The 23,102-nt window shown below is 40.3% G+C and overlaps 1 protein-coding gene across 1 annotated transcript; it reads left to right on the forward strand.

The window, feature by feature from the left end:
- Positions 1–4,829: 4,829 nt before the first annotated feature.
- On the forward strand, positions 4,830–22,492 carry UNC93A (unc-93 homolog A). Its single transcript, XM_062489160.1, has 8 exons — positions 4,830–4,916; positions 8,079–8,260; positions 9,039–9,268; positions 12,118–12,243; positions 14,564–14,781; positions 15,916–16,051; positions 17,587–17,718; positions 22,227–22,492. The coding sequence occupies exons 1-8, from the start codon at positions 4,830–4,832 to the stop codon at positions 22,490–22,492; spliced, it is 1,377 nt and encodes a 458-aa protein (XP_062345144.1).
- The last annotated feature ends 610 nt before the right edge of the window (positions 22,493–23,102 follow it).

Here is a 23,102-nt window from a genome sequence, read left to right on the forward strand (position 1 = left end):
ACTTTTTCTAATATTTCACTCTCAAGATTCCCTGCTTGCAGTTCTGCTTGGTAGCGCTTGCTCTTACATGCAGTTGTAGTATATTCAGAGAAAGAAAGCAAAAGTGAGGCTTCCAGAAGAAGAGATTCAGGCTGCTTTCCCTTTTAGCTTAGGTATCTTTATATGGATATTTACACTGATGGCAAGTGGGTGGTAAATAGGCTGTAAATATTCCCCTTATGTCAGTGTCCAGTCATGAGTGCAACCAATAGACAAAGAAAGGTGGAAGGCATCAGAGGTGAGAACCTCCACATTTCAGGACATAAACACTAATACAACTTTAAGCAGCCCTGCTCTGAGATCAAGCCCTCTTCTCTTCTCTTCTCTTCTCTTCTCTTCTCTTCTCTTCTCTTCTCTTCTCTTCTCTTCTCTTCTCTTCTCTTCTCTTCTCTTCTCTTCTCTTCTCTTCTCTTCTCTTCTCTTCTCTTCTCTTCTCTTCTCTTCGTGATAGTCTATCAACAATAGAGGTATCCTCACTGATCACTACAGAGCTTTTTCTGAGCTAGCTATATAGTGGGCATTAATAGCATGAGCTGCCACCTCTGAACAAAAGAGAAAAGGTGAAAATATATATAATTTGTGTTGCTGATGGAGTCCCATTCTCCCAGCCCACATTATGGGTGTGTGCAAGGAATTTCTCATGCATGCTCATGTGAACAACCAGTAAGCAGTCAGGCAGTTTCCAGTAAATGGCTCTTAAGACTTCAGAGCCAAGGCCATACAAAAGTCCATTGTTCATATGCAGGATCTGCCTCCCTACCCATTCATTATAAAAGCACAGATTACAACAGTGGCATGTTTATTTTAGCAGGGTGTTAAGTCTTACCAGCTGAGTCACAGTACCTGGTTTAGCCTTAGAAATGGCATTACTGCAGCTGTTCTGAAACATCTAAAATGCAGGACAAGACACAGGTACTATGCCAATGCTCACGCAACAATTTAAGGAGGTAAATGTTACTTTGGCTGTCTTCTGTGAAGAGGTTGGCTGCACTTCAGGGCAATGTCTTACCTTCAAAATGCTTGAATTTCTCCCTAGGCTAGAATTAGTGTCTGTGAACACTCTCACAGACGTGTTCATGCATTCAAAACTCCAGCCAAAAGTGATGCAAATCTCTGGAGGTGAGTAACCTCCTGGAGAAGAAGAATATGAATAAGAAGTCCAATACTTAAAGGAATTGATTCTCCAGGTCATCAAAATTTACGAGTGAGTCTGGATTGGTGTCACATTATTCTGTCCTAAACTGAGTTCTGTCTATATTATGAAGACTGCACTGGTTATCTGGACAGCTGCATTCAACAGAGCAGAAAGGTGTCCTGCAGGGGAAGTCTCCTACATGGCCTTAAGGGAAAAAAAAAAAAGGGTCAATTTCATTCAAGCCTGTACCCTCTAGGATCTTTTTTACCTTTGGTTCCCTTTCTACCATGACCTGTCTCCCAACTCCAAAGACAAAGTGTCCCTTCTCCTCTTTCTTAAGGAATAGGGAGTGGAGCTGGAGGAAATGGACCTTATGGGGAATAACAGCGGTGTCAAAGGGAGAGAGAGAGATCCTACAGCCAGTGAGGCTGAGAGTAGTGTAATAACCTGTGAAACAGGAACGCAGCCTGCAGTTTTCAAGCCACTTCCTTAAGAATTGAAAAGTCTGGTGGCACTCAGGAGGTGAGCTAAGAAGGGAAAAGCAGAGAGACAGAGGCAGGGTGAAATCAAAGGAGGAATGAAGGACGGCATACATCAAGGACATAAAGGAAGATTGAGATAGACAGTTTGGTTCCTCCAGAGAAAGACAGAGAAGATCAGTAGATAGGATTCAGACAAAAGTGGCATATTAATGTCTATACAGCTATTCATGCAGAGGGAATCCTAGGAGAAGACATGAAGGAGGATGCTTTGCATGGCAGGAGAGAAGTATTTGAAAGAGGAGATGAGAAATATAGGAAATTTGGAAATGAGACTGAAGTACTGAAAAAAGGTGAGATGTTCAAAACTTTGCAGATAAAGAGGAGCAACTTATAATTCTTGAGCCTTTGACACAACAAAAATTATTTTGCTTCCAACTTCATGGGCAAAATGCAGTCACCGACTGGCACCTCCTTTACAGCCTCCTTCCTGGAAGAAAACAGCTTTTCTTGCTTGATCTGTTCAGTTGGCTGTTACCTCCTTTCAGGCTGTGACCTTCTCTCAACATGTACCAGGCAGTATTTTCCAATTCCCCTGTCAGAAATGGCTGGGCTTTGGAAGACACATCACATTTAATCACTCCTGCTCGAAATCCAAAAATGAGCAGGACACAAACACTCATAAAGGAGGAGGAGAATAAGAATGTAACATGGCCAGGTTTCCACAGCAAGAGGGGATATGCTGTGTAGGCAGTCATCCTTTCTACAGATAGATCCAAGGGATATTGTGTACCATCAAGCAAATAATCAATTAAAAGCCTCCTGAGACAGAAAATCCTGTGATGAGTATCCTGTATGCTGTGGGGCTTTCTTCTGTTATTGTTAAAATTACTGCCTAAACAATACATTTGGCTAGAATAAATAGGGAAATGATAATTATGAAGCACAAAAGCCCCCAAAGATTAGCCTCCGGTGCTATAATCTTTTGAGCAAAGACCGGCCTCATCTACCCTGAGAAAATAAACAGGTGAAAACAAATGTAATCACTTGTAGATGGAGTAATAAATTTAACCAGCCTCTTCTATCTCCTTTGTTTATGATTATTCTCTGCAAGTAGTTTTCATTTGGCATCTGTGTGAAACCTAATCCCCAAACACAGCACACAGCTCCTGAGGCTCACTTAATCTTGGACTGGCAGAAAGAATGAAAGAAGTGTCAAGGGTGATACACAGCAGGACTGCTGGAGCTTTAGCTGCCTGGTACCAAAGGAAAAGATCCTTGGCCTTATCAGATCTCTTTGGTAAAGACTCTGCACATTCCTGAGGAGGGGCTTGGGACCAGTCAGTTGGATAACCCAAAGCTCTGGGCAAGGGATGTGGAACAGCCTGAATGTCTTTGATCTGTGGAAAGGAGAGAAAAAAAACCCCTACACACACAAATTACCACTGTCTTCCATATGCTCTCCAATATTATGCTGCTGGGAAGATGTGATGAATTAGGAGTTAGGAATTCCTCCAGGGCAGAAGTGCTGATCAGATAACCTGTTCAACAGTGCATTTTAAAAATAATGTCCAGTTAAAGCTGATTTTAAAACTTTCTTGTTATTGCTGTTAATGTCAAGAAAGAGAACTAAAATAAATAGTGCTCTTTGCCCTATTGCTGGTTCTTGCCTGTACTGGAGTGAATGATAATTGTGCTTTTGTTTAGAATAAGCATTATTCTTACATATTATCAATATTTTTTTCCAGTTATTTTAGGCCTCTGATTGCAGATTCCTAGAATTTTGCAGACTTTTTTAAAGGGGTCCAACACAGAAACAAGCATGTTATCACCAGGTGCAAATTTCTTCTGAAATATTGTCACATGAAAATTGCAAGGATCCATAAACCTGAAGAGTTGGGGGAAAGTGCCACCAGTTTGGTCTTAGCTCCTTGTAGAGACTTACAAACCCTGCCAAACAAGAGCAGTATTGTGATCTCATTCAAGGACTCTGCATGCTGAGCATAGTAGCCTGTAAAATAAAAAGCCACTATCTAGATTTGCAACATAGAAGTACCAACAACAATAGAGAATTAAAAGATTATGTTTTCTGCATTATTTCATTCAAGAAGATTATAAGACAAAAGAAGAAAATTAAAAGGCACATAATGCAATGTTCTCCAAAGCAGAAACTGGCTGTGACCTCTTAAATGTTTTAAATTATTTTATGCTTTAGAGCTTCCTCCCCTCAGCTGCGAACGTCCCTGTGGGAAGCAAAATTGTGCCATCTAGTGGGATTTAGACTAAGTCTTAGTTGTGCATTCCCAATGGACACTGTGGACACCCTATAGACCTGTTTACATCATAGCACGGACATTTTCAGATTCCACCTTGCTCCCAGGTTCAGATGTCTCCTCTGCCACAGATGCAGGAAGTTCACCCTGCTAGTCTTAGGGCCAGAGAAGGGGAGGGGAACTTGCTTTTTCAGTTATCTGCTCAATCTACCTTTCTTTTTTTGGCTTCTGACTGGGAAAAATAGTTTTCATGAGTATGACTTGGTAGAGCATGAGGGATCAAAGCCCTGAGGTTCCCCATGAATTAAGGCTGTCCTGCTTGCCAAGTATCCAGCAGCCTTGGGATTCTGTGCTGCACAGTTATGGAGCTGGTGTATGCAGACAGAGCTGTAGCACAATCTCATTTCCTAGCATGCTTTTGTATCAGTTAAGCAATAGGCCTAATATAGGTTTCAGTACAGTGTTTAATCTTTGTCCTTTGTGGATTTATGTATCTTTATGATAGAAAGTGATTTCACAGCTTGCATTTTTTTTTTTCCTTCTGTGCTGATCATTGTGGAGAGCAATATAATATATGACTTCAGTACTCAAATAGGTGCAAGTGTTGCAAGAGAATTATATACCTCTCTAATAAAACATGATAGATGCCCTTGGGACTGCTGGCTATTGCCCAAGGCACAACAGGTGAATGAGTAACAACTCCATACGAAGCTTTCAGTACTACTAAAAGTAAAGTTCACTGGCCAGTCTTCAAATAATTAACATCTCTCTTCTCTACAAACACAGAAAAAAAGTGACCTTTTCCAACAAGGCATAAGCTGTTTTTCTCCAACTCAAATCATCCCCTGGAATAATTGGATCAGCTTTGCCTACTGGCAAATCTTTTGTCTTCTATGAATCAACATGGAAAGGAATCTTAAGAATGTTTTGGTCATTTCTTTCGGATTTTTGCTTCTCTTTACTGCTTATGGAGGACTCCAGAGTCTACAGGTAAGTGGGGCATCTCCCATTGGTTATCAGGATGGTTGGTCTGGAAGGGCATCTGGCCAACTGGTAGTATGGAACACATCAGTCTTTCCATGGTCTCTGAGAGGAAGGCATACACAGTATTTTTATGAGGTGGGTTGCAACATTAACTTGCTGCAGGTTAGTATTCCTCACCCAGATCCACAGCATTTATTAAATCTTTTATTCTAGTATTTCTCAAAGAGCTTACATACTTATGTCATGCTACTACTTTAGATCCAAAAAACTTGTTTCAGTGGAAACAGAAAACAAAATCAACCTGAGATGACTTTTCTCAAAAGAAGATATTGCAAAATGGAAAATAAATACTGTTTCTGGAAAGGGTTTGTTTTGAATATTTCTGAATTGCTATGATTTTATATTAATATACATTTATATTTATATATAATTTACATTGTACAGCAATGTAAAATAATTAAAAATTATGCCTAAACCATAAAATAATGTAAGTATAAAATAATACAGTAATTTCTAGGATCATGATATAACATAACAGTAAAACCCATTATTTTTTAATAAGGCATTTTTAATAATTATGGCTTGAACTGGCATTAACATTCTAAAACATAGTAGAAGAGATGGGTTTCTAGAATGACTTGAATACTCAGGTTACTCTTAGAGCTCACTTGTTTATCCAAAATAAAAGACTAAGTGTTATTGTTGCTGTCTATGAATGCTTCTGAGTAGATAAACACAAGGAGAAACTTCTCAGCCTAGAAGGCTCTGCTGGTCTAATGGCTGATAAATGAATAGAAGACATCGATGAGCAACTTCAGGCAGAATACTAGCATATGATCATGATCAACTGGACTGAATTTTCCCACTGGAGTGGGAATCTGTATGCCTTAAAGGCGGAACTTGATACATAACACGATGAACTTGTTTGCAATAATGAGGAGCTGACCTCATTTCAGGAGGAGGTCCCTCCTTATTCCGTACATCTCTCTTCTCTCCTTGAGCTGCTTTTCTTTGCTGTCAGAGTCAGATTCTGAACTCATGGCTGCTCTGCACAAACAGTCCCAAAACTGGATGGAGATACTATGAGCTGGGGAGACTAATGAGGCAGGGGAAGATAAACCCTAGAAACTTCAAGTCAGTCCCACTATCTGAAAGAGCTGGTTAGACCATGGTGTTAATGACACCAAGGTTGTGGGTTCAGTGCCTATACAGGCCATTTACTGAAGAGTCAAAAGAGGTTGATGATCCTGTAGGTCCCTTCCAACCCTGAATATTCTGTGAATTTGTAACCTGTAAGTACTGCAGTGGTAAAAATTTTCATAGCTTATTTCAGTATTCCACTACCCAGAAGCCACACAAAAACAAACAAACAAAAAAACACCAACCAAACAAAAAAAACCCAGATAGTAAAAATCATATGATTTTGGAAGCCTGGCTTCTAATTTTTGGAAGCCTCTTTGCCTGTTTACAAAACAACCATTCAAATTCTCAAACAACTTGACACTGCTGTAACAGAGACTGTCCTCAGCTCACTGTCCTGGTACCTGGTCATCTCCAAGCGTGCCACATGACTGCCACCATGGTCCTGCATGGCCAGACTGCACAACCACTGCAGGTTTGGAAAGTGTTCCATGAAGCCACTGACAGCTTCATTCCCCTACTGCGCTCTCCAGTGCCACCTCCTTAACACCCAGTCCCCCTTCCAAAATCACGCTGGACCTATTAATCAAAACAATCAGAAAAGCATTGTTAAGCAGCATAGAATTGCAGAATGGTTTGGTGGGAAAGGACCTTAAAGACTATCTTGTTCCAATCCTCTGCTGTGGGTAAGGATACCTTCCACTAGACCAGGCTGCTCAAAGTCCCATCCAGCCTGGGTTTGAACATTTCCGGGGATGGATAATCCACGAACTTTCTGGGCAACCTGTTCTAATGCATCACCACCTTCACAGTAAAGATTTTCTTTCTAATATCTATCCTAAATCTCTTTTTTAGTTTAAAACTGTTGCCCTTTCCAGGCCTATCACTATCTGCCCTTATGAAAAGTCACATCCCCACTTTTTACTGTCCCTTTTGAATACTGCAAGGCTGCAATGAGGTCTTTCTGGAGTCTTCTTCTCTCCTGGCTGAACAATCTCAACTCTCCCAGCCTGCCTAGGAGAGGTGGTCCATTCTTCTGATCATCTTCATGACCCTCCTCTCCTACAGGTCCGTGTCCTTCCTGTGCCAGGGACCCCAGAACTGGATGGAGTGCTTCAGAGGGGGACTCATCAGAGCAGAGTAGAGGGGGAGTATCACTTCCCCTGCCCTGCTGGTCACAATTATTTTGATGCAGCCCAGGATACACCCAGCCTTGTGGGCTGTGAGCACACACTATTGTTCTTGTCCAGCTTTTCTTCCATGGAATTATCAAGTCCTCTCCTGCAGGGCTACTTTCAATGAGTTCTCCCAGTTTGTACTCATGTCTGGGATTACCCTGACCCAGGTGTAGCACCTCAAATTGGGACTTGTTGAACCTCATTAGGTTTGCATGGACTCATTTTTCAAGCTTGATTTTCTTATTTCAACTTTCAGGGCATCAAGAGACGAGGACAACTAATTTGAGCATAAAACCGTAAAACCTGGTTAGATCAGTAAAATGTTATTCCTTCTCTGCGAAAATGTGGGTGAATCAATTACTTCCAACTACAAAAGGCTGCTGTAAGCCTGTTAGGATGTTTGGACCTTGGCCTCTGAAAATCTTAGAAGTTATCAGGCCTGTTGTTTAAAGCAAAAAAACTCCCACTATTGCTATACCAGCCCTTGAAATGCAGATCTGAGAATATTCCTGCCTGAGACAACAAATGAAGGCCAAGAAAAAGGTCATCCTTCATTCAACTTGCTTTCAAAGAGAAACTCAAACAAATAACATCAAATAATCTAAAGAATGACTTAGCAAAGCTTTGAATCTGAGCAGTCCTTACCTGTTTGTGTATCATGCTTTCATAAATGGTCTATCATTTTGAAGAAAATTTGAAGTCCATAATAAGGCTGTTTTGGAGAAATGAGACAGTAATACCCAGCCCCAGACACTGTCTCTCTATTTCTGCCTGAAGCCACTCTCTGTACACCATAGTATTAGGTACCTGTGATCAAAATTTTTCTCAATCCCCGTTTTTGTCCCTGCAGAGCAGTCTCAACTCAGAAGAAGGCCTGGGCGTCGCTTCCCTAAGTGTTTTGTATGCTGCACTCATCTTATCGTCCATGTTCCTCCCTCCAATCCTCATCAAGAAGCTGGGCTGCAAGTGGACCATTGCCATCTCTATGTGCTGCTACATTGCCTTCTCCTTAGGGAACTTCTATGCTAGCTGGTACGATTTAAATACTTCATCCCTCTCTGTTGTGTTCAAACAAAATAAGTAAGGGCAAAGTTCTTTCTTCTTTTCCTTCTCCATTCCTACTCTAACTCTGTGCTGCAGACCAGCAAGTTGAAGGTAAAAGGTGCTACTTGCAACAAACCAAGATAAATTAATCCAGTATTAGGCGGACCAGAGAGGTGAAAATGTGCAAAGAGTCAGAATGAATACATCCATCCACTCGCTTGAAGCTGCTTCTCTAACTCATGTTTGTAGCAGAGATCCGACTTTGGGGGAAAAAAAAAAATCAGAAGTTTCATTTCAAGTTTAAAAGACTTTTAGGGCTGTTTTTGAAAAGGTTGAAGGGAAGACTATCTTCCAGCCAGTAGCTCTGAGAGAAGAGTACCACAGGAGAAGGCTAACTCCTGCCTCGCTCTTTCCAAAGATGAATGAACAACTTCTGCTCTCCAGTGACCATGGCTGCAACTCTCTAGAGAGAAGTTGTCAATATCCATCTTTTGAAGTGCACGTGCAATTTAGTTCTCAGTTAAAAAACTTAAGGCACATGAGCACAGACCTAGCCAGCCTGGCCTAGTCCCTGCATAGATCTGCATATGCTTTCACACCCTAAACTTCACCAGGCTGGCCTTTTCTTGATTCCATGTATCAGATTTACTGTATCATAAAAAGGATAAATCTACTTCTTTGATGTCTATTTTTGCCTCTGGATCTTTGGGCAAATGAGTATTATGCTAATGATAGCAACTATGCTAAATAAAGTGTTCTTTGGCAGGTACACACTTATCCCTACCTCTGTGATCCTGGGCTTAGGAGGAGCACCACTCTGGTCTGCCAAATGCACTTACCTCACCATTGCTGGCACTTCGTATGCTGAGAAAGCAGGAAAAAATGCAAAAGACATTATCAACCAATACTTTGGGGTCTTCTTTCTGGTGTTTCAGTCTTCTGGCATCTGGGGAAATCTTATCTCATCCTTGATACTTAGCCAATCTTCCACCAAAGGTAAAATGTATTGAAAATGTTGGTACTTCTTGGTATAAATATCAACTAATTCTAGATAGATAAGAGGTAGATTTCTGCAGCTGAACTTTCACAGTCAGTGGAAACAGGCACTTCAGATGAGAGTTGGCTCATATGAGGATGGATGTCTGAAAGAGATGAGATAAATTTCTCCCTTCAAGTGTCTATTTTCTATCAAAAATCAGACATAAAGAGAGATCATACAAATAGCTAAAAAATAGAACTCTGTTGAATTCTGTTTGAATTCTACCCCTGTATTTCAAAGGACAGATAGGATGCAGGCAGTGACAGTCCTTCACATCTGACTTCTATTAAAAGTGGATCAAAACAAAAGGCAAAATACTGAAGCACCCTTTTAGTAAAGCTTGTAGTATTGGGTTAGTTTGCTGTTCATCATTCAAGGTGAGTCAGACTGGTTGCTGTTGCTTGCTGAATATGAGTGCTCTACAGAACTGCCAAGAAGAAGTAGCAGTGGCTGTTGGCAGGAGCCCATGTGCCAGGGATCTTCTGCTGTATTTCAGGCTCAGACAGCAGATGCCAATGTAGCTTGAAGAAATCACTCAGCAGCAGTGCCCTAATTTCCCATGCATGTAATTGGTGTCAATTTTAAAAGGGTAGTTGTGAAGATAAATTAATATTTGGATGCCACCTTAGAGATTTGAAATGAGGTGGTGTCTTATCATTGCAGTTTCCTGTACATTCCTCATCCTGTCAAAATCAGAACAGGGCTGTTCTCCAGATGTGGACAGAGCTTTCCATATACACTGCAACTAGTGTAGCAAGAAGTCCCCTCCTTCCTGTCTCAGTTCAGAGCATGTCCTCTGAAGAGTTCTCAAATAACCACTAGGTTAAAGCTAAATGTCAGGAAGTTGGCATCATGTTTTAATCTTTGAATCTTTAAATTTATGGCAAAGAATTTGTCATAACAAGAGGAATAAAAAGAGGAATAGAACACTACTTTTTGGTCTTGTAAATCCCTTCCTAGCTTTACTTTTGAGGGTGCTCCTCTAAATTTTAAAGATGCTCTTATTTATCTATTACATAGAATTTCAGAAAACACTGTGTTCCTGTGAACAGTTATCAAAGCCAAAAGCCTTGCTCATCTTCCTGAAAGTGATGAGCAGTTATAACATGAGTTTCTCTACTGTGTCTTCTCAGTGACACACAGCTTTAATCAAGAGGGAACTTCTTTGCAGGGGAAAGGGGGTAAGAATAGTCAGTCATGCAATTATTTTTCTCTCCTCTGAGACTTGTGCAAAGGCATCCATTCATGTTTTCATTTTCTTAAAATGCCTAATTTCATTGAGCAGTAGGAAAGATATAGCATGTATCTGGAGAATCAAAATGCATAAAATTCAGACATGTACCTATTCTAGGTGATTGCCTGCATCACTTTATCCAGACACAGCAAGGCAAAGTTACACCATATGGTAGTACCACAACTGAAGACAATAATCAATATAAATTATTAGAGTCATCCTTCCTCACTCATCAATATTACAGTTTTAATTCAAGAGAAATGGTGCAAACCCTGCCTTGCAGCTTGTACATGACTAATTGCATGTGCAGCTTCATCTTCAGATGATGCAGGAACAGATAAAAAACTTATTTTACACATTTCCACATGTCACTCATGTGACTCACCTTTTGCATATGGCAATTTTGCTGAAGGTGTGTTTGTCCATTTTTTGCTGAAGGTCTGTAGTGGTAGCCAGTGACTACAATAAGATAATGATTTCCTTTACGTTAGTACATTTTATCTTATGTTGAACCTAAAGTTGTTCATGAAGCTGGTTAGACAGGTGAGTCACATCACAGCAGCTTTGATTGGAAGCAATGAGGAAAAACACACTAAAAGTAGTTACACAATAACCTTAATTAAAAAATTATGGAACAACTCTTCTTCAAGGAATCAGCCAAGGTACAGCTGAATTGCCCTTTATTGTGCTTGGACCAGAGACAAATTCTGCAGTGAAAGCACTAAAATTATTTTGTGGGGTTTGGATCATCCTCGTCCAGTAGACAGTTTATTCAGGCTTCCACTTTGGGTTGGCATTTATTCTTTACCAAGAGGGTGCTGGAGGAAGTGAGCACAGTGTGCTGATGACACAGTGTATGTGAGTATGTGTGTGTTTGTGGGTTGACACACACCCTACACAACAGCGATAGGACTGCACAAAGCAAAGGTCTTACTCCAAACCCTGCTGAACTGTTAGCTTACAGTGTGTTCTTGGAGAGTTATAAAGGCACTAATAAAATAATGAAGTCAGGAAAAGCAGGCTACTTGGAAGACTGCAGTACTGAGTACTGATACTGGTACTGATACTGATGCTAGTAATCATAAACTGAATTTATAAAAAAAAAATAAAGGGATGTCTTCAGGTGGTTTTTATTCCTATAACATATACAGAAATTATCTGGAGAGGGAAAATGTGAAATGGCTGTAAGAACTGAGTTGCTGGAGTAAACTTATGGACCTATCTCCTGAGGTATTATGATTAAGAGGTAAAAATATATTCTCAAACTTTGAATACTCCAAATTGAGCTTGGATTCATATTTCAACTCGAACTTTTGTCCCTGTCCCCATGTAACCATTAATTCAGTGTTCAGTTTCTCTTTTGTTTCTTTTAAACCAAATTTTTGTGTGTTAAACTGAAATTCTGAAGTTAAATACCTCTCATCAGGAAAGACTTGAAACCAGGACCAATCACTAAGCACTGCATTCCTCATATCCTCATATCCTTATATCCTTATATCCTTATATTCTTACACATAGTGTGAACTCACCTGATATCTTCACTGTCCTGCCTTTCTTTTGGTTCTTAATTAGTGGATATCTCAGAAGAAGACCTGGAATGCTGTGGAGCATACAACTGCCTGACTGATAGCACTAACACCACTGGGTCAGCAAAACCCTCTAACTCCTTAATCTACACACTCCTAGGAGTCTATACTGGTGAGTAATACACACAATCTTTAATCAGTATCACTGATGGAAGTGCATTAGCTCCTGTGGAATCTAGCATGACTTTGCAGGTTAAGTTTCTGCCTTTCCGCTTCAATCCGATTTGCTAAAGAAAAATAAGATATGTGAGAGCTATAAACAACTCCTCCCTAAATAGTTCTAATGCTTTATGCCAGAGCTGTATCACTTTTATTTAAAGGAGAAAGATATTCTTTATATTTTTCACCTGGAATAAAGCTGAACCTCAGTGTTATGACCAAAATTCAGCCAGGCAAATTGGCATATCTCCCATTTATTAACTACAGCTGCTGTAGACCTTCCTTGCACGAGGCTAGAAAAGAATTAAAGACAGGGAAGCTGAAGCCATTAAAAGAAAAAAAATAGATGTGCAAGGAGTCACTGAGTGAGGAGAGTTCCAAAAAGTATCTTGCTCAAAAGAAGTTATACTCTGGATAAAGGGAAGTATGTGGCAAGATGTTGTGCATCTTAGCTCTGTCAAAATATCTTTGCAGTCTCTGAACATAGATGTACTCTCTGGGCTGAGACAGAAGCATAGAATTTGCCATACAGTCCAAGAGAGTGTATGAGATACAGGGAGAGCCAGCTCTCAGTGCACAAGGACATTGCAGAAAACCCTTCCTCTGTCCCCAGTCACCATTCCTAATTGGTGGGAAAGTGCGAAAAATATTCCCCCACTCTCCTGCCAGAATGTACTGGAGCTGATGACTTTCTGCCAAAGGCACATTTGTCTGTAAAGTTTAAATTTAAATTTGTTGACTAACATATACAGAACTCCCTTAGGCTTTGTGAATGCAAAGTGAATGCAACCCTGCTGTCTCCTGACCCTGTGGCAGTGGGGTTTTGTTTTTCTTTTAAGCTCTTAATAAAAGAGATGTCTTTTCTTACCTTGAGGGAAAGTAACTAGCTAAATATTTAATTCACAGACATTTTTCAAATGTGTCCTTTATTTGGTGGCTGAATACTTATTTTGCCCATCTTGGGTGGAGACAATAATGGATAACTCTTGTGCTGTTTCACTTTCTCAAGGACTGAGAAAGTTTCTACTTATGTTCATATCGACCACTATTAAGACATGCCATTACCTCCTATAATTGCTCTTGATTCATTTAACATATTTGTTATGTATATTTCTTCTGAAAAAGTGGATGTCCTGCCCATAAGTACTAATAAACACTGGCAGAACCAGTAATGACTTGAATCATGAAGGATTTACAGCTCAGCCACAGTGGGGAACCAGGACACTCAAGAAATTCTTGGAGACATGGATAAAAAGTAATAAGCAATAAAAAATGAGGCAATTTATTGTAAATATGCTGATGTATTTGGATATTAAAAGTTCACAGGAAAGACACTAACCATACATATAACATAGGAGCACATTAAATAAGCAAAGTAGATGGAAAGAGGCGCCTGGTTCTCATCTTACTCTGAACTGTAGTTCTTTCCATGGATGGAATTCTAGTCAGCCTAAGTGAGGAAATATTATCATGCCCTGCATGTGTAATGAAGCAATCAATTGTGAATCTATGGTTGTCTTGTGTATATTATGAGACATGGTTATCTTCTTGATAACATGGGAAAAAATCGTTCTGATTCACTACACAAGAAACAAAACCAGACTGATACATGCATGATTATTTTCTGATTAACTACTCCATATATTCTTTTGTATGATGCTTCTGCTAGGTTATTATGGGTTTAAAGCTGTAACTTCCATCTTTTCAAGTTAGCTAGAGCTGCTTACTATTACCTTCAAAACAGCACATATTCCATACTCAAAGCATGGTTCTGAGCTGATAGAAAAAAAAAGGCACAATATATACTAGGTTTCAAGACAGCATTTATTTTTCTTTCCATGTATTTGAAAGAAGAGCCCTTCTAGCTTGGCACTGGAAGTGAATACTCCTCTCTCTTGTTGATTTAAAGCCTTCTGATATCTCCCCAGGGAGCTGGGTCTGGCCAGCTCCCATTCCCGTGCCCCTGGATTGCCCTGGAAGGGTGAGCCATCACCCTCTGCAGCTGGCCCGGCGGCTGTCACAACAGCTAGCCACAGCTAAGATGAGGGGATTTGCAAGTGCACAGCTGTATGCAGAAGATGTGAATGTAGATCAGGCCTTCTTGTTTATACAGAAATGGCCTTTACGCTGAAGCGGAATCAGAGGCAGCTGCCAAAATATCCCGCAGAGAACTAAGCACCAAGTCAGAACAATAACAGCAGCAAGCGACTTCCCATCATTCTTTCAGCATTCCTCAGTTTTTCATGAAATTTTTGTTTTGTTTTTTTTTGCAGCTAGTGGTGTGCTAGCTGTGCTGCTGGTTATTATATTTCTGGACCAGATCAAATCTGACCAAGCAGAGACTGAGAAAGAAAAACTAGAGGCACCATCCTTTTGGTCTACGTTCCTAGCAACTTTCCAGCATCTTAAAGATAAAAGGCAGTGTCTTCTAATCCCTCTGACAATGTACAGTGGGTTTGAACAGGGATTTCTTTCTGGTGACTACACAAAGGTGTGGATGTAAATGAAAATCTATTTCTGTCTGATTTTTTGTGCCATTGCGTCTTACTATTTCATCTGATCTATATTTAATTGTCAAATGAAGACGTTTTTAATGATGATTTGTTGACTGCAAAATTACTGTTCACTTCTACATGAATGAACTATAAGTGACATCTTCAAACAGCAGTAAATATGTCCCCTGGAAGAGCCTCTTAAAAGAATGCAGTAAAGAGCTTAACTCACCAGTGGAGGCCACAGCAGAGAGCTACAGGTTCAAACTCTTCACCTTGTTGTAAATAACAAACTGGGAGAAAAGCCAGAAGCCAGCAAAGCTTTTATATCTTCCTTCCTCTTCTGGTTTCCCTAGAGCTCGTATAAATGCAAGTCAGCACACATTCCACATATTTTATTTTGACAACCCGTACGGTAAGAGGGCAAGTCCTCAACATGGCTGGCTGAAAGCCCTCACAAGTCACTACTGCAACAGGTCCAGACCCTGACAGACTGAAATTATTAAAACCACCTCTGCTCCTCCAGCTTCTTGACAAACCTAGACACACAGCAGTTGTGCTCCCCAGGCAGCTGTTGAGAAAGCCTCCACAGAAAGAAGGCAACCTTCCTGAGCTGCTTCTTTCATGCTTAAGGCTTTCAAACCCTGTATATAAATCAGATGGAAGAGTACACTTGTTGCTGTGTTGGAGTGGATTGAAAGGGGCACTCCATGGCAACCTCCATTGGTTATATGCTCTTATAGAAGAGGTCCTCTTCATTGCTTGAGAGCTGCTCTGTAATGACCATAGTCTGAATTGGCAATTTTCATGTCTTGGGCTATGACAGGAAGGGGAGAAAATTCCTAATGCTACTTCCAGGAGTTTTATCTATACAGCAAACAGTGCTCAGATTTGTTCTGCTTGTTATTCCTCTGTTTGCATGGCATCAGTCCAATTGAGAACTGGATTAGGAAAGCTGCTGCTAAAGGCCCAGCTATGTCAATGCACCAGGGACTTGTCGGCAAACTCTCTGTCCTTGCTCTTTTTGTCTCGTCCGTGCTGGCTATTTACCAAATACTCAGGTTAAGATCCTTGAACTTTAGCTGTATATTTTTATCAAAGAAAATGTGGCACCACTATCCCTTCTCTTCCAGGTATATGTGACCTGTGCCCTGGGGATTCAGTACGTTGGCTATGTGATGATCTGCTTTGCAGCTGTAAATTCCCTCTGCTCTCTGCTCTTCGGAAAGATCTCCCAGTTCACGGGTAGAAAATTTCTATTTGCATTAGGTATGTAAAGATTTCTTGAATGGCCAGTCACCACATGCAATCAGATCCACTACTCCCCCCTATATCCCTTTGCATGTACAAAGGGATAACTTGCTGTCAGCTATCAATTAAAACCAAAGTCAATCTCATTCATGAGAAGAGAGGCAGCTCAGCTCACAGTTAAGCACTGTATTGCTGTTTTTGCCTTACATCACCTTGCTGGTGATGTAAGTTCAACCTGCTTTTCAGGGCTCTCTCTAAGCAGAAAGTGCCCTATAGCTCTGATGCTTTATAGCTCTGATGCAACCAGTGACAAATGATCTTCAAATGCAGATGTTGAGACTTGTACTTTAATAAGAAGGATTTCTCTACTGGGCTGAAACCTCCTCACCCTTATGGAGTGAAAGAAAATCACTGTTGATCTGAGTCTCAGCAAATGAGAAGTTTGGAAATTTGAGTGAAATTTCAGGTTGGCCTGTTGTCTTTTTTCCTATTTGTTCTATAGGGAGAAAAATAGAAGAAAGTCATGTATCAGGATGGAGTAATTTAAGGGCTTGTGTATGGGACAGTGATTTTCATATTGCCTTGAGAAAATATATTTAAGAACATCTCCCCCTTCAGAGAACATTTTTCTAATGAGTAACAGAGTCATGGAGGCATAAAAAGTACCAAGAAATATTTATTTTGTGCCTTTGTATGCATTATGCATACTGAAGTGGACTAATACTTTATTTCCACTGTGCAATAATTTGTATTATTAGAAACATCACTGAATAGATCAATATGCACCAAGACATTCTAGGCATTTTCTCCACAGGAAATTTTAAACCTGGACAAGGAAAAAGAAATTTAGAGTGCGTTCTGTTGCAGTCACTAGCTCCAAGATTCTTCTGTCTGTTCTAGGTGTGTGTTTCAGACTATAAAACTCAGATTAAAAAAAAATCAAAACAACACCTAATAGTAGCAATAAACAATTAAATCTCCCTCAAAACTGTACTGCAAAAATGGAAGACCTCTGAACCTCTAAATTCTGTTTAGTGGTCTTTGTACTCAGCCTTTGAATGTATACCTGTGGGGGGAAGAATCTGAGACTCATTTACAAATCACTTTTAAAAAGAAAGACCCAAAGCCACCAACCCCTCTAGAAATCCTTTCTTGTCCCCTCTGGCCCTAAATACTAGTATCATTTAAGGCAAGGAGAGCAGAAGGGTGTTTGTTCCCCCTTCCCACATGCCTCACGTGGTGACTGCAAGCGTTTCAGAAGCTCCTTCTACTCAGTGGTTCGTGTCCTTTGGGCTAGCAACCATATCAGCACTGAGGATCTCTCAGCTCAGGACACTGTCCAGAATTATGAATTAGACTCTGTCAAAGGCCTGCATTGTCTTGTATTTCATGTGATATCAACTCAGGCAGCACAAAGCTCAATGAACCAGAAAGATTTTTAAGATAGCCTTGTGCTTTCATTGGGGTAGAATAAAAAAGTGTTATCTACCACAATCTGTCCTGATTATAATTGCATCTGTATTTGTCTTCTTTATTTCTTTCTAAATCCACAGCCACAGTTACGAACACAGCCTGTATAATAGCACTACTGGTGTGGAAACCTCATCCCAAGCAGCTTGCTGTGTTTTTTGTATTCCCTGCTCTCTGGGGTCTATCTGATGCTGTTTGGCAAACACAAACTAATGGTAAGTCCTGGTGATAATGAAATGTATTCTCTCGAGATATAAAAGCCTGCATGTTTGCAACTATGAAACAATGCTGCATAACAATGATAATGGCTTTAAGACAGCATCTAAAAGAAATATGTTAACTCATTGGAAAGCAGAAAAAATAGAATAACTTGGGAGCAAGAATGCAAAATACTCATTGAACCAATTTTTCTGAGATGGAGAAGAATACTGCAGAATATGGTAACGGGTATTCAGAATAAATATTCTAGAGGAGTATACATATTTCAAAGTAATTTAGAAACTAAGAAGAATTACACATTTAATCTGTCTCGCGATAAAGGAGAGCACTCCAGATAAAATTAACTCCCAGCTCAGCAACAAAAGAAAAAGAAAATTGTCTGTTAGGAGTTATTGGAAAAAAAATTGTAGGGGAACACCACAGAAAGCAGTATTATGCAGACAAGTAACTTCATACAGCTCTGATTTACTCCATTTCAAAACTCATAATCGAATGTGATAAGGCATAACTAGGCAATAGAAAGGAGCAAGGTCATGGGACACTTCTGCTTGAAGAAAGACTAAAAAGATAGCACTCCTTTGCCTGGACAAGAGGTAAGTATGGAAAGCAGTCAGTAAGGTCATTAATTGTATGGAGAAGGTGGCTTGAAATTCACTATATCTCTTAATAACAGGATTAGTGGTACCAGATAAAGTTATCAGGCAGAAGCTTTTATAGAAACCAAAATAAATTTCTCACACAATGCATCAGCAAATTATGGAATTCATTGCCAAAAAATTAAGCTGGAATTACATCACATCATTACAAAATCACTGCAGGGGAAAGTGCTCCTCTGAGCACACATAAGGATATGTGTCTTCCTTGCTCTGATCCCTTTGGTTTTTTCAGGAGCTTAGAAGATCTCACCCACTAGATAAAGTGTCATGTTCCTCCTGGAGAGCCAGATGGAAAACATGGCAGTCCACTGCCTGGCACTGACAGTGGTCTCCTTTCAAGCACATGTAGAGTCCCTGCCTCTACACACAAGGGAGTGACCAGCCAGCATCCTTCTCTGCCCCTCCAGCAGCTCCAGCTCATATCCCTTAGAGGAGAGGTAGTACACACATCAAGGAACACTCATCATCTCACATCCTTACCCAGAGGCTTGTGCCTTAGGTAAACATTTTAAATCAGTGCTCTTGATAATACTGAGGGTCATGGGAGGAAAACATCAGTGAGGATTTTCTCTCTCTTAAGTGAAGAGGTTCATTCATTTCCTGCTTCTTCAGCCACAGTCTGTGTGACTGCTCTGCAAGGCTCTTCCTAACACTCTTGAGAACCATATCTTAGTCTTCCACTGGGATAAAGGATCTGTCCTTTGTCCTGTCTCTATCTAGTCCAGAAAGCCTTGTTCTCAGATACTTGTCCTCAGATATTGCGCTTCTTTCAGAATCATAGTGAGGTCAGGGTTGGAAAGGACCTCTGGACTTCAGATGGTTCAACCCCTTGCCTAAGCAGGGCCACGCAGGAGCAGCCACTTACTCAGGATCATGTCTAGGGAGTCTTTGATATTTTCCAGAGAAGGAGACTCCACACCCTCTCTGGGCAGACTGTGACAGTGCTCAGTCACCCTCATAGTAAAAAAAAATAATTTCCTGAAGTTCAGAGGAAACCTCATGTATTTCAGTTTATGCCCATCACCTCTTGCCCACTTTTCTTGGACACCACTGAAAAGAGCTGGGCTTAGTACCCTCTCTTCTAGGATTTACATACATTTGAGATGCCCTTGAGGAGCATGTTTCCTCAGCAAGGTCCCTGCATGACTGACAAAAATGGACCTGAGGCCCACATTAGGGAAAAAAGGGGTAAATACAGAGGACTTAAGATTGGAGAAGGTGGCTGGGAAGTAACTGTAGTTTCTAAACCCACAGAGGAGGCAAAGACAGTGCACAATTCTTCATGCTTACTTGATGGTGAGTGAGGTCTGCAGCTATGTGATGGGATTAACCTCTATTTACAACACAGTGTCAGGTCATCTCCATTCCAAGATTCCTGCAAGATATTTGTGAAAATTTCACATTTGTGTTAGCTTGGAAAACACCCAAATGTTCTTTTTCCTTGCATAATGTCTTTTTTTGCTCTATACGTTACTCAGCTGTTTCACAGCTCCCATTTATAAAATTATACAAAGTTCGCTTTGTCAAGTTGTCACAGTGAAACATCAAGTGATGACATGAAACCTTAAAGGAGAAGTGCAGTGACATTACCCCACAATGCTGCATCCCAGAATAGGATCTTCAGTTTGACATACCCATGGAGGACTAAATGTCTTCTGACCTTCAAAAGTTTTATACACATGATATATGATATCATGTGATATGAGATATCACAGGAAAAATTCCCAGCGTCAAAGACTATGAGGTAAGACCTCCAAAATAACACTGGTTTACAAGGCCTGTGGTCCTTCCTTGGCTAAGCTCCCACAAGTGCTGCTTGGACCTCAGTAGATAAACCAGTGGATACACAAATGGCATAGTGCTACATACTTAAGGCATTCTTTGGTTTGCTTTGCACTGCTGTGGATATTTAATACTCGAGTACCCCCTAGAGGATATGTAGACTCACAGTGGATGAGTCACCTCATCTTAAAAGTTTTCCTGAAATGTTTGTGTTCATGTATGAATGCTCTCACTTATTTCCAATGAAAGCTACTTCATTTCAGAACATGTTGTGCTCTTTCTTATCTAACTTGACCACAGATGTGGATATTACCCACTGACAAAAATTGCACCCTGGGCCATGACTAATGGAGCACAACAAATGTGTAGCACAGAATTACCAGGTGGACTACAGTAAAACCAAGTTCTTTTGAGGCTGATTTGTGTCTTTAGAAAGTGTTTATAAACTGTTGCTTATATAAACTCAAATACTTGCAAACAGTCCTGTTATATACCCATGCTTACTAATACCAGGGGAACACGTAGGAAAACAGGCAGTGGCAAAAAACCAGGATAATTTCCATGGAAGTGAACTGTGAAATTTCAGAACTAACAGCTGCTCCACTCACTCAGAACAGCAGGTCCTGCTGAAGCTCATCCAGACAATTTGATTAAAAATAGCAAACATGTACCAGCTGAAAACCAGGATCTTTAGACATAGACCTGCCATAGCATCAGAAACCTTCCTATATTAATCTTGCCTCACTTATATCTTTACAGAAGATAACACTGGGCATATCAAGAAATTATTATGAACAACTTGTACTTGCTCATTTATTAGGCAAAACTATGAAGGACTATCATATCTGCACTCCACTCAGCCAGTTTAATGAACTAAGTATATCTCGTGATGCACTTGTCCAGATTTTCCATCAGGTCTAAATTGAAACAGTTCAGTAAATGTCCTCTTGCAGTCATCAGGACACATAAGCTTTTTCATACAAAGTCTCCTCCTACTTAAAAAACCTGAAAGGGTAGTTTGAGTCTACCCAGATTTTCAGAGAACTTTGCATTCCTCTTTGCCTTTTGGCTAAATGTACATATTTCAAACAGATGTGTTGTTAAACAAGCGGATGAAAAGAGTCAAAGTTCATTATGTTCTTCTCCTTCCCTCTGTGCGCACCACATCTGAGTCAGAGTAAATGCCTTGTTCTTTGTCACCACTGGTGCTAGCTCAGCACCCAGAGGAAAGCAAGCTCTCCCCCTTCCCTGTGTGCTTCACTAGTCAGACCTGGAGGCTGGAATTCCTCCCTGGATCCCAGCTGTGAGTGTGCAACTGGCTGAACTCATTGGGAGCTTCCCAGTGAACACAACTGCATTAGGATGATCAATTGAACTGAGTCTCTATGTCAAGTAGATTTTCCAGTTGCTGCCTGGAAGTTCTGTGTGCATCAAAATTATTCTATTTGCTATCCCATCCAGGAGCTGAAAATTTGAAAACCTGGTTGATTCAGAGAGACGTAACTTGTCTGCATACTAAATCTGAGTCCATGTCGTGAAAACCTGTAAGGATTTGGTGTGAGCTTCTTGATAGATATACATGGAGACTCTACAATGGCAAGGCCTCCTTTTTCTCCTTGCTCACTTGTTCATCATTGTAAACCCCTTGATTTTTGTAACTAATAGTTTGAGAAAGTGCTGCCATATTACTTCAATAGATCACATCCTTCCTTCCTTCCTTCCTTCCTTCCTTCCTTCCTTCCTTCCTTCCTTCCTTCCTTCCTTCCTTCCTTCCTTCCTTCCTTCCTTCCTTCCTTCCTTCCTTCCTTCTCGCATTTTTGTTCTTTTTTTCTCTTGCATTCTCTATTTTGTCATGTTTGTTTTGTTATTTCACTTGTTACAATTCACAGAAGCACAACAATTTTTAAAGACAAGGCTTGTATTTTCCTTTCTCTGACATTTATGAAGGAGTGTCTGTCTTCCCCATTGTGCTCTATTTATTCCCTTTGCAGAAAACACATGGTTGCAGATTTAATCTTCACAAGACATGTTTTTCCTTCCTTTCTTCCCTCCTTCCTTCCTTCCAGGACTCTACGGCATTTTATTTGAGAAACACAAGGAGGCTGCCTTTGCAAATTACCGTCTCTGGGAATCACTTGGATTTGTCATTGCCTTTGGTTACAGCACCAAATTGCAAGCCTACATCAAACTGTACATTTTACTGTCTGTGCTTGTGCTATCCATGGTTACATATGGAGCTGTGGAATACCTCGAGGCTAAGAGATCCACTGGGACACCTGCTGCTACAAAGAAGGAAAATGGAGGCTCCCACTCCCAGGAAACATGCATGTAATCCAACAGGTTCGGAGAGATGGAGACAAAGCAAACTCACCAGCTCCATACAGGCATGTCTCCAAGGGTGTTCCAGTGTGTACTATATCCAGAAAGATGGTAAAGGAACAGATTTCAAGGCCATTATAATGCAAATGTCTTAGGAGTAAAAACCTCCTTTGACATCTCACCTTTATAAGGGAAGATTATCTGACCTTACCCTTCCATCCGCATGACCAACTAAATGTTTTCTCTTTTTATTTTGATTAATAAAGTCTTAATAAATGTCTTAACAAGACTCCAAAAGTCCTCACAATTTTGTTTCTGTGGATAAGATCTGGTATAGCTTTACAATCAAACCACATGCAGAATGAAAGATGCAATTGTTGATTAACTCTGTTGATTGCAGAAAACAAACATCATTTCATGGAACCATTAATTATAAAGAATTATGTTGCATTTATGCTACATTCTTTTTACATTTTTACGTTCTTTTTACATTTTTGCATTCTTTTTACATTCTATTTACACCTGCTGTAAATAACATCAATCTACAGACTGGCTATTTCTGCAGTTCATATCTGCACATCACAGAATCAATTAACCACTGAGTCCACCAATTTGTCTTAGGC

The sequence above is a fragment of the Cinclus cinclus genome, chromosome 3 (genome assembly GCF_963662255.1).
Source record: "Cinclus cinclus chromosome 3, bCinCin1.1, whole genome shotgun sequence".
In the NCBI taxonomy this organism is placed as follows: Eukaryota; Metazoa; Chordata; class Aves; order Passeriformes; family Cinclidae; genus Cinclus; species Cinclus cinclus.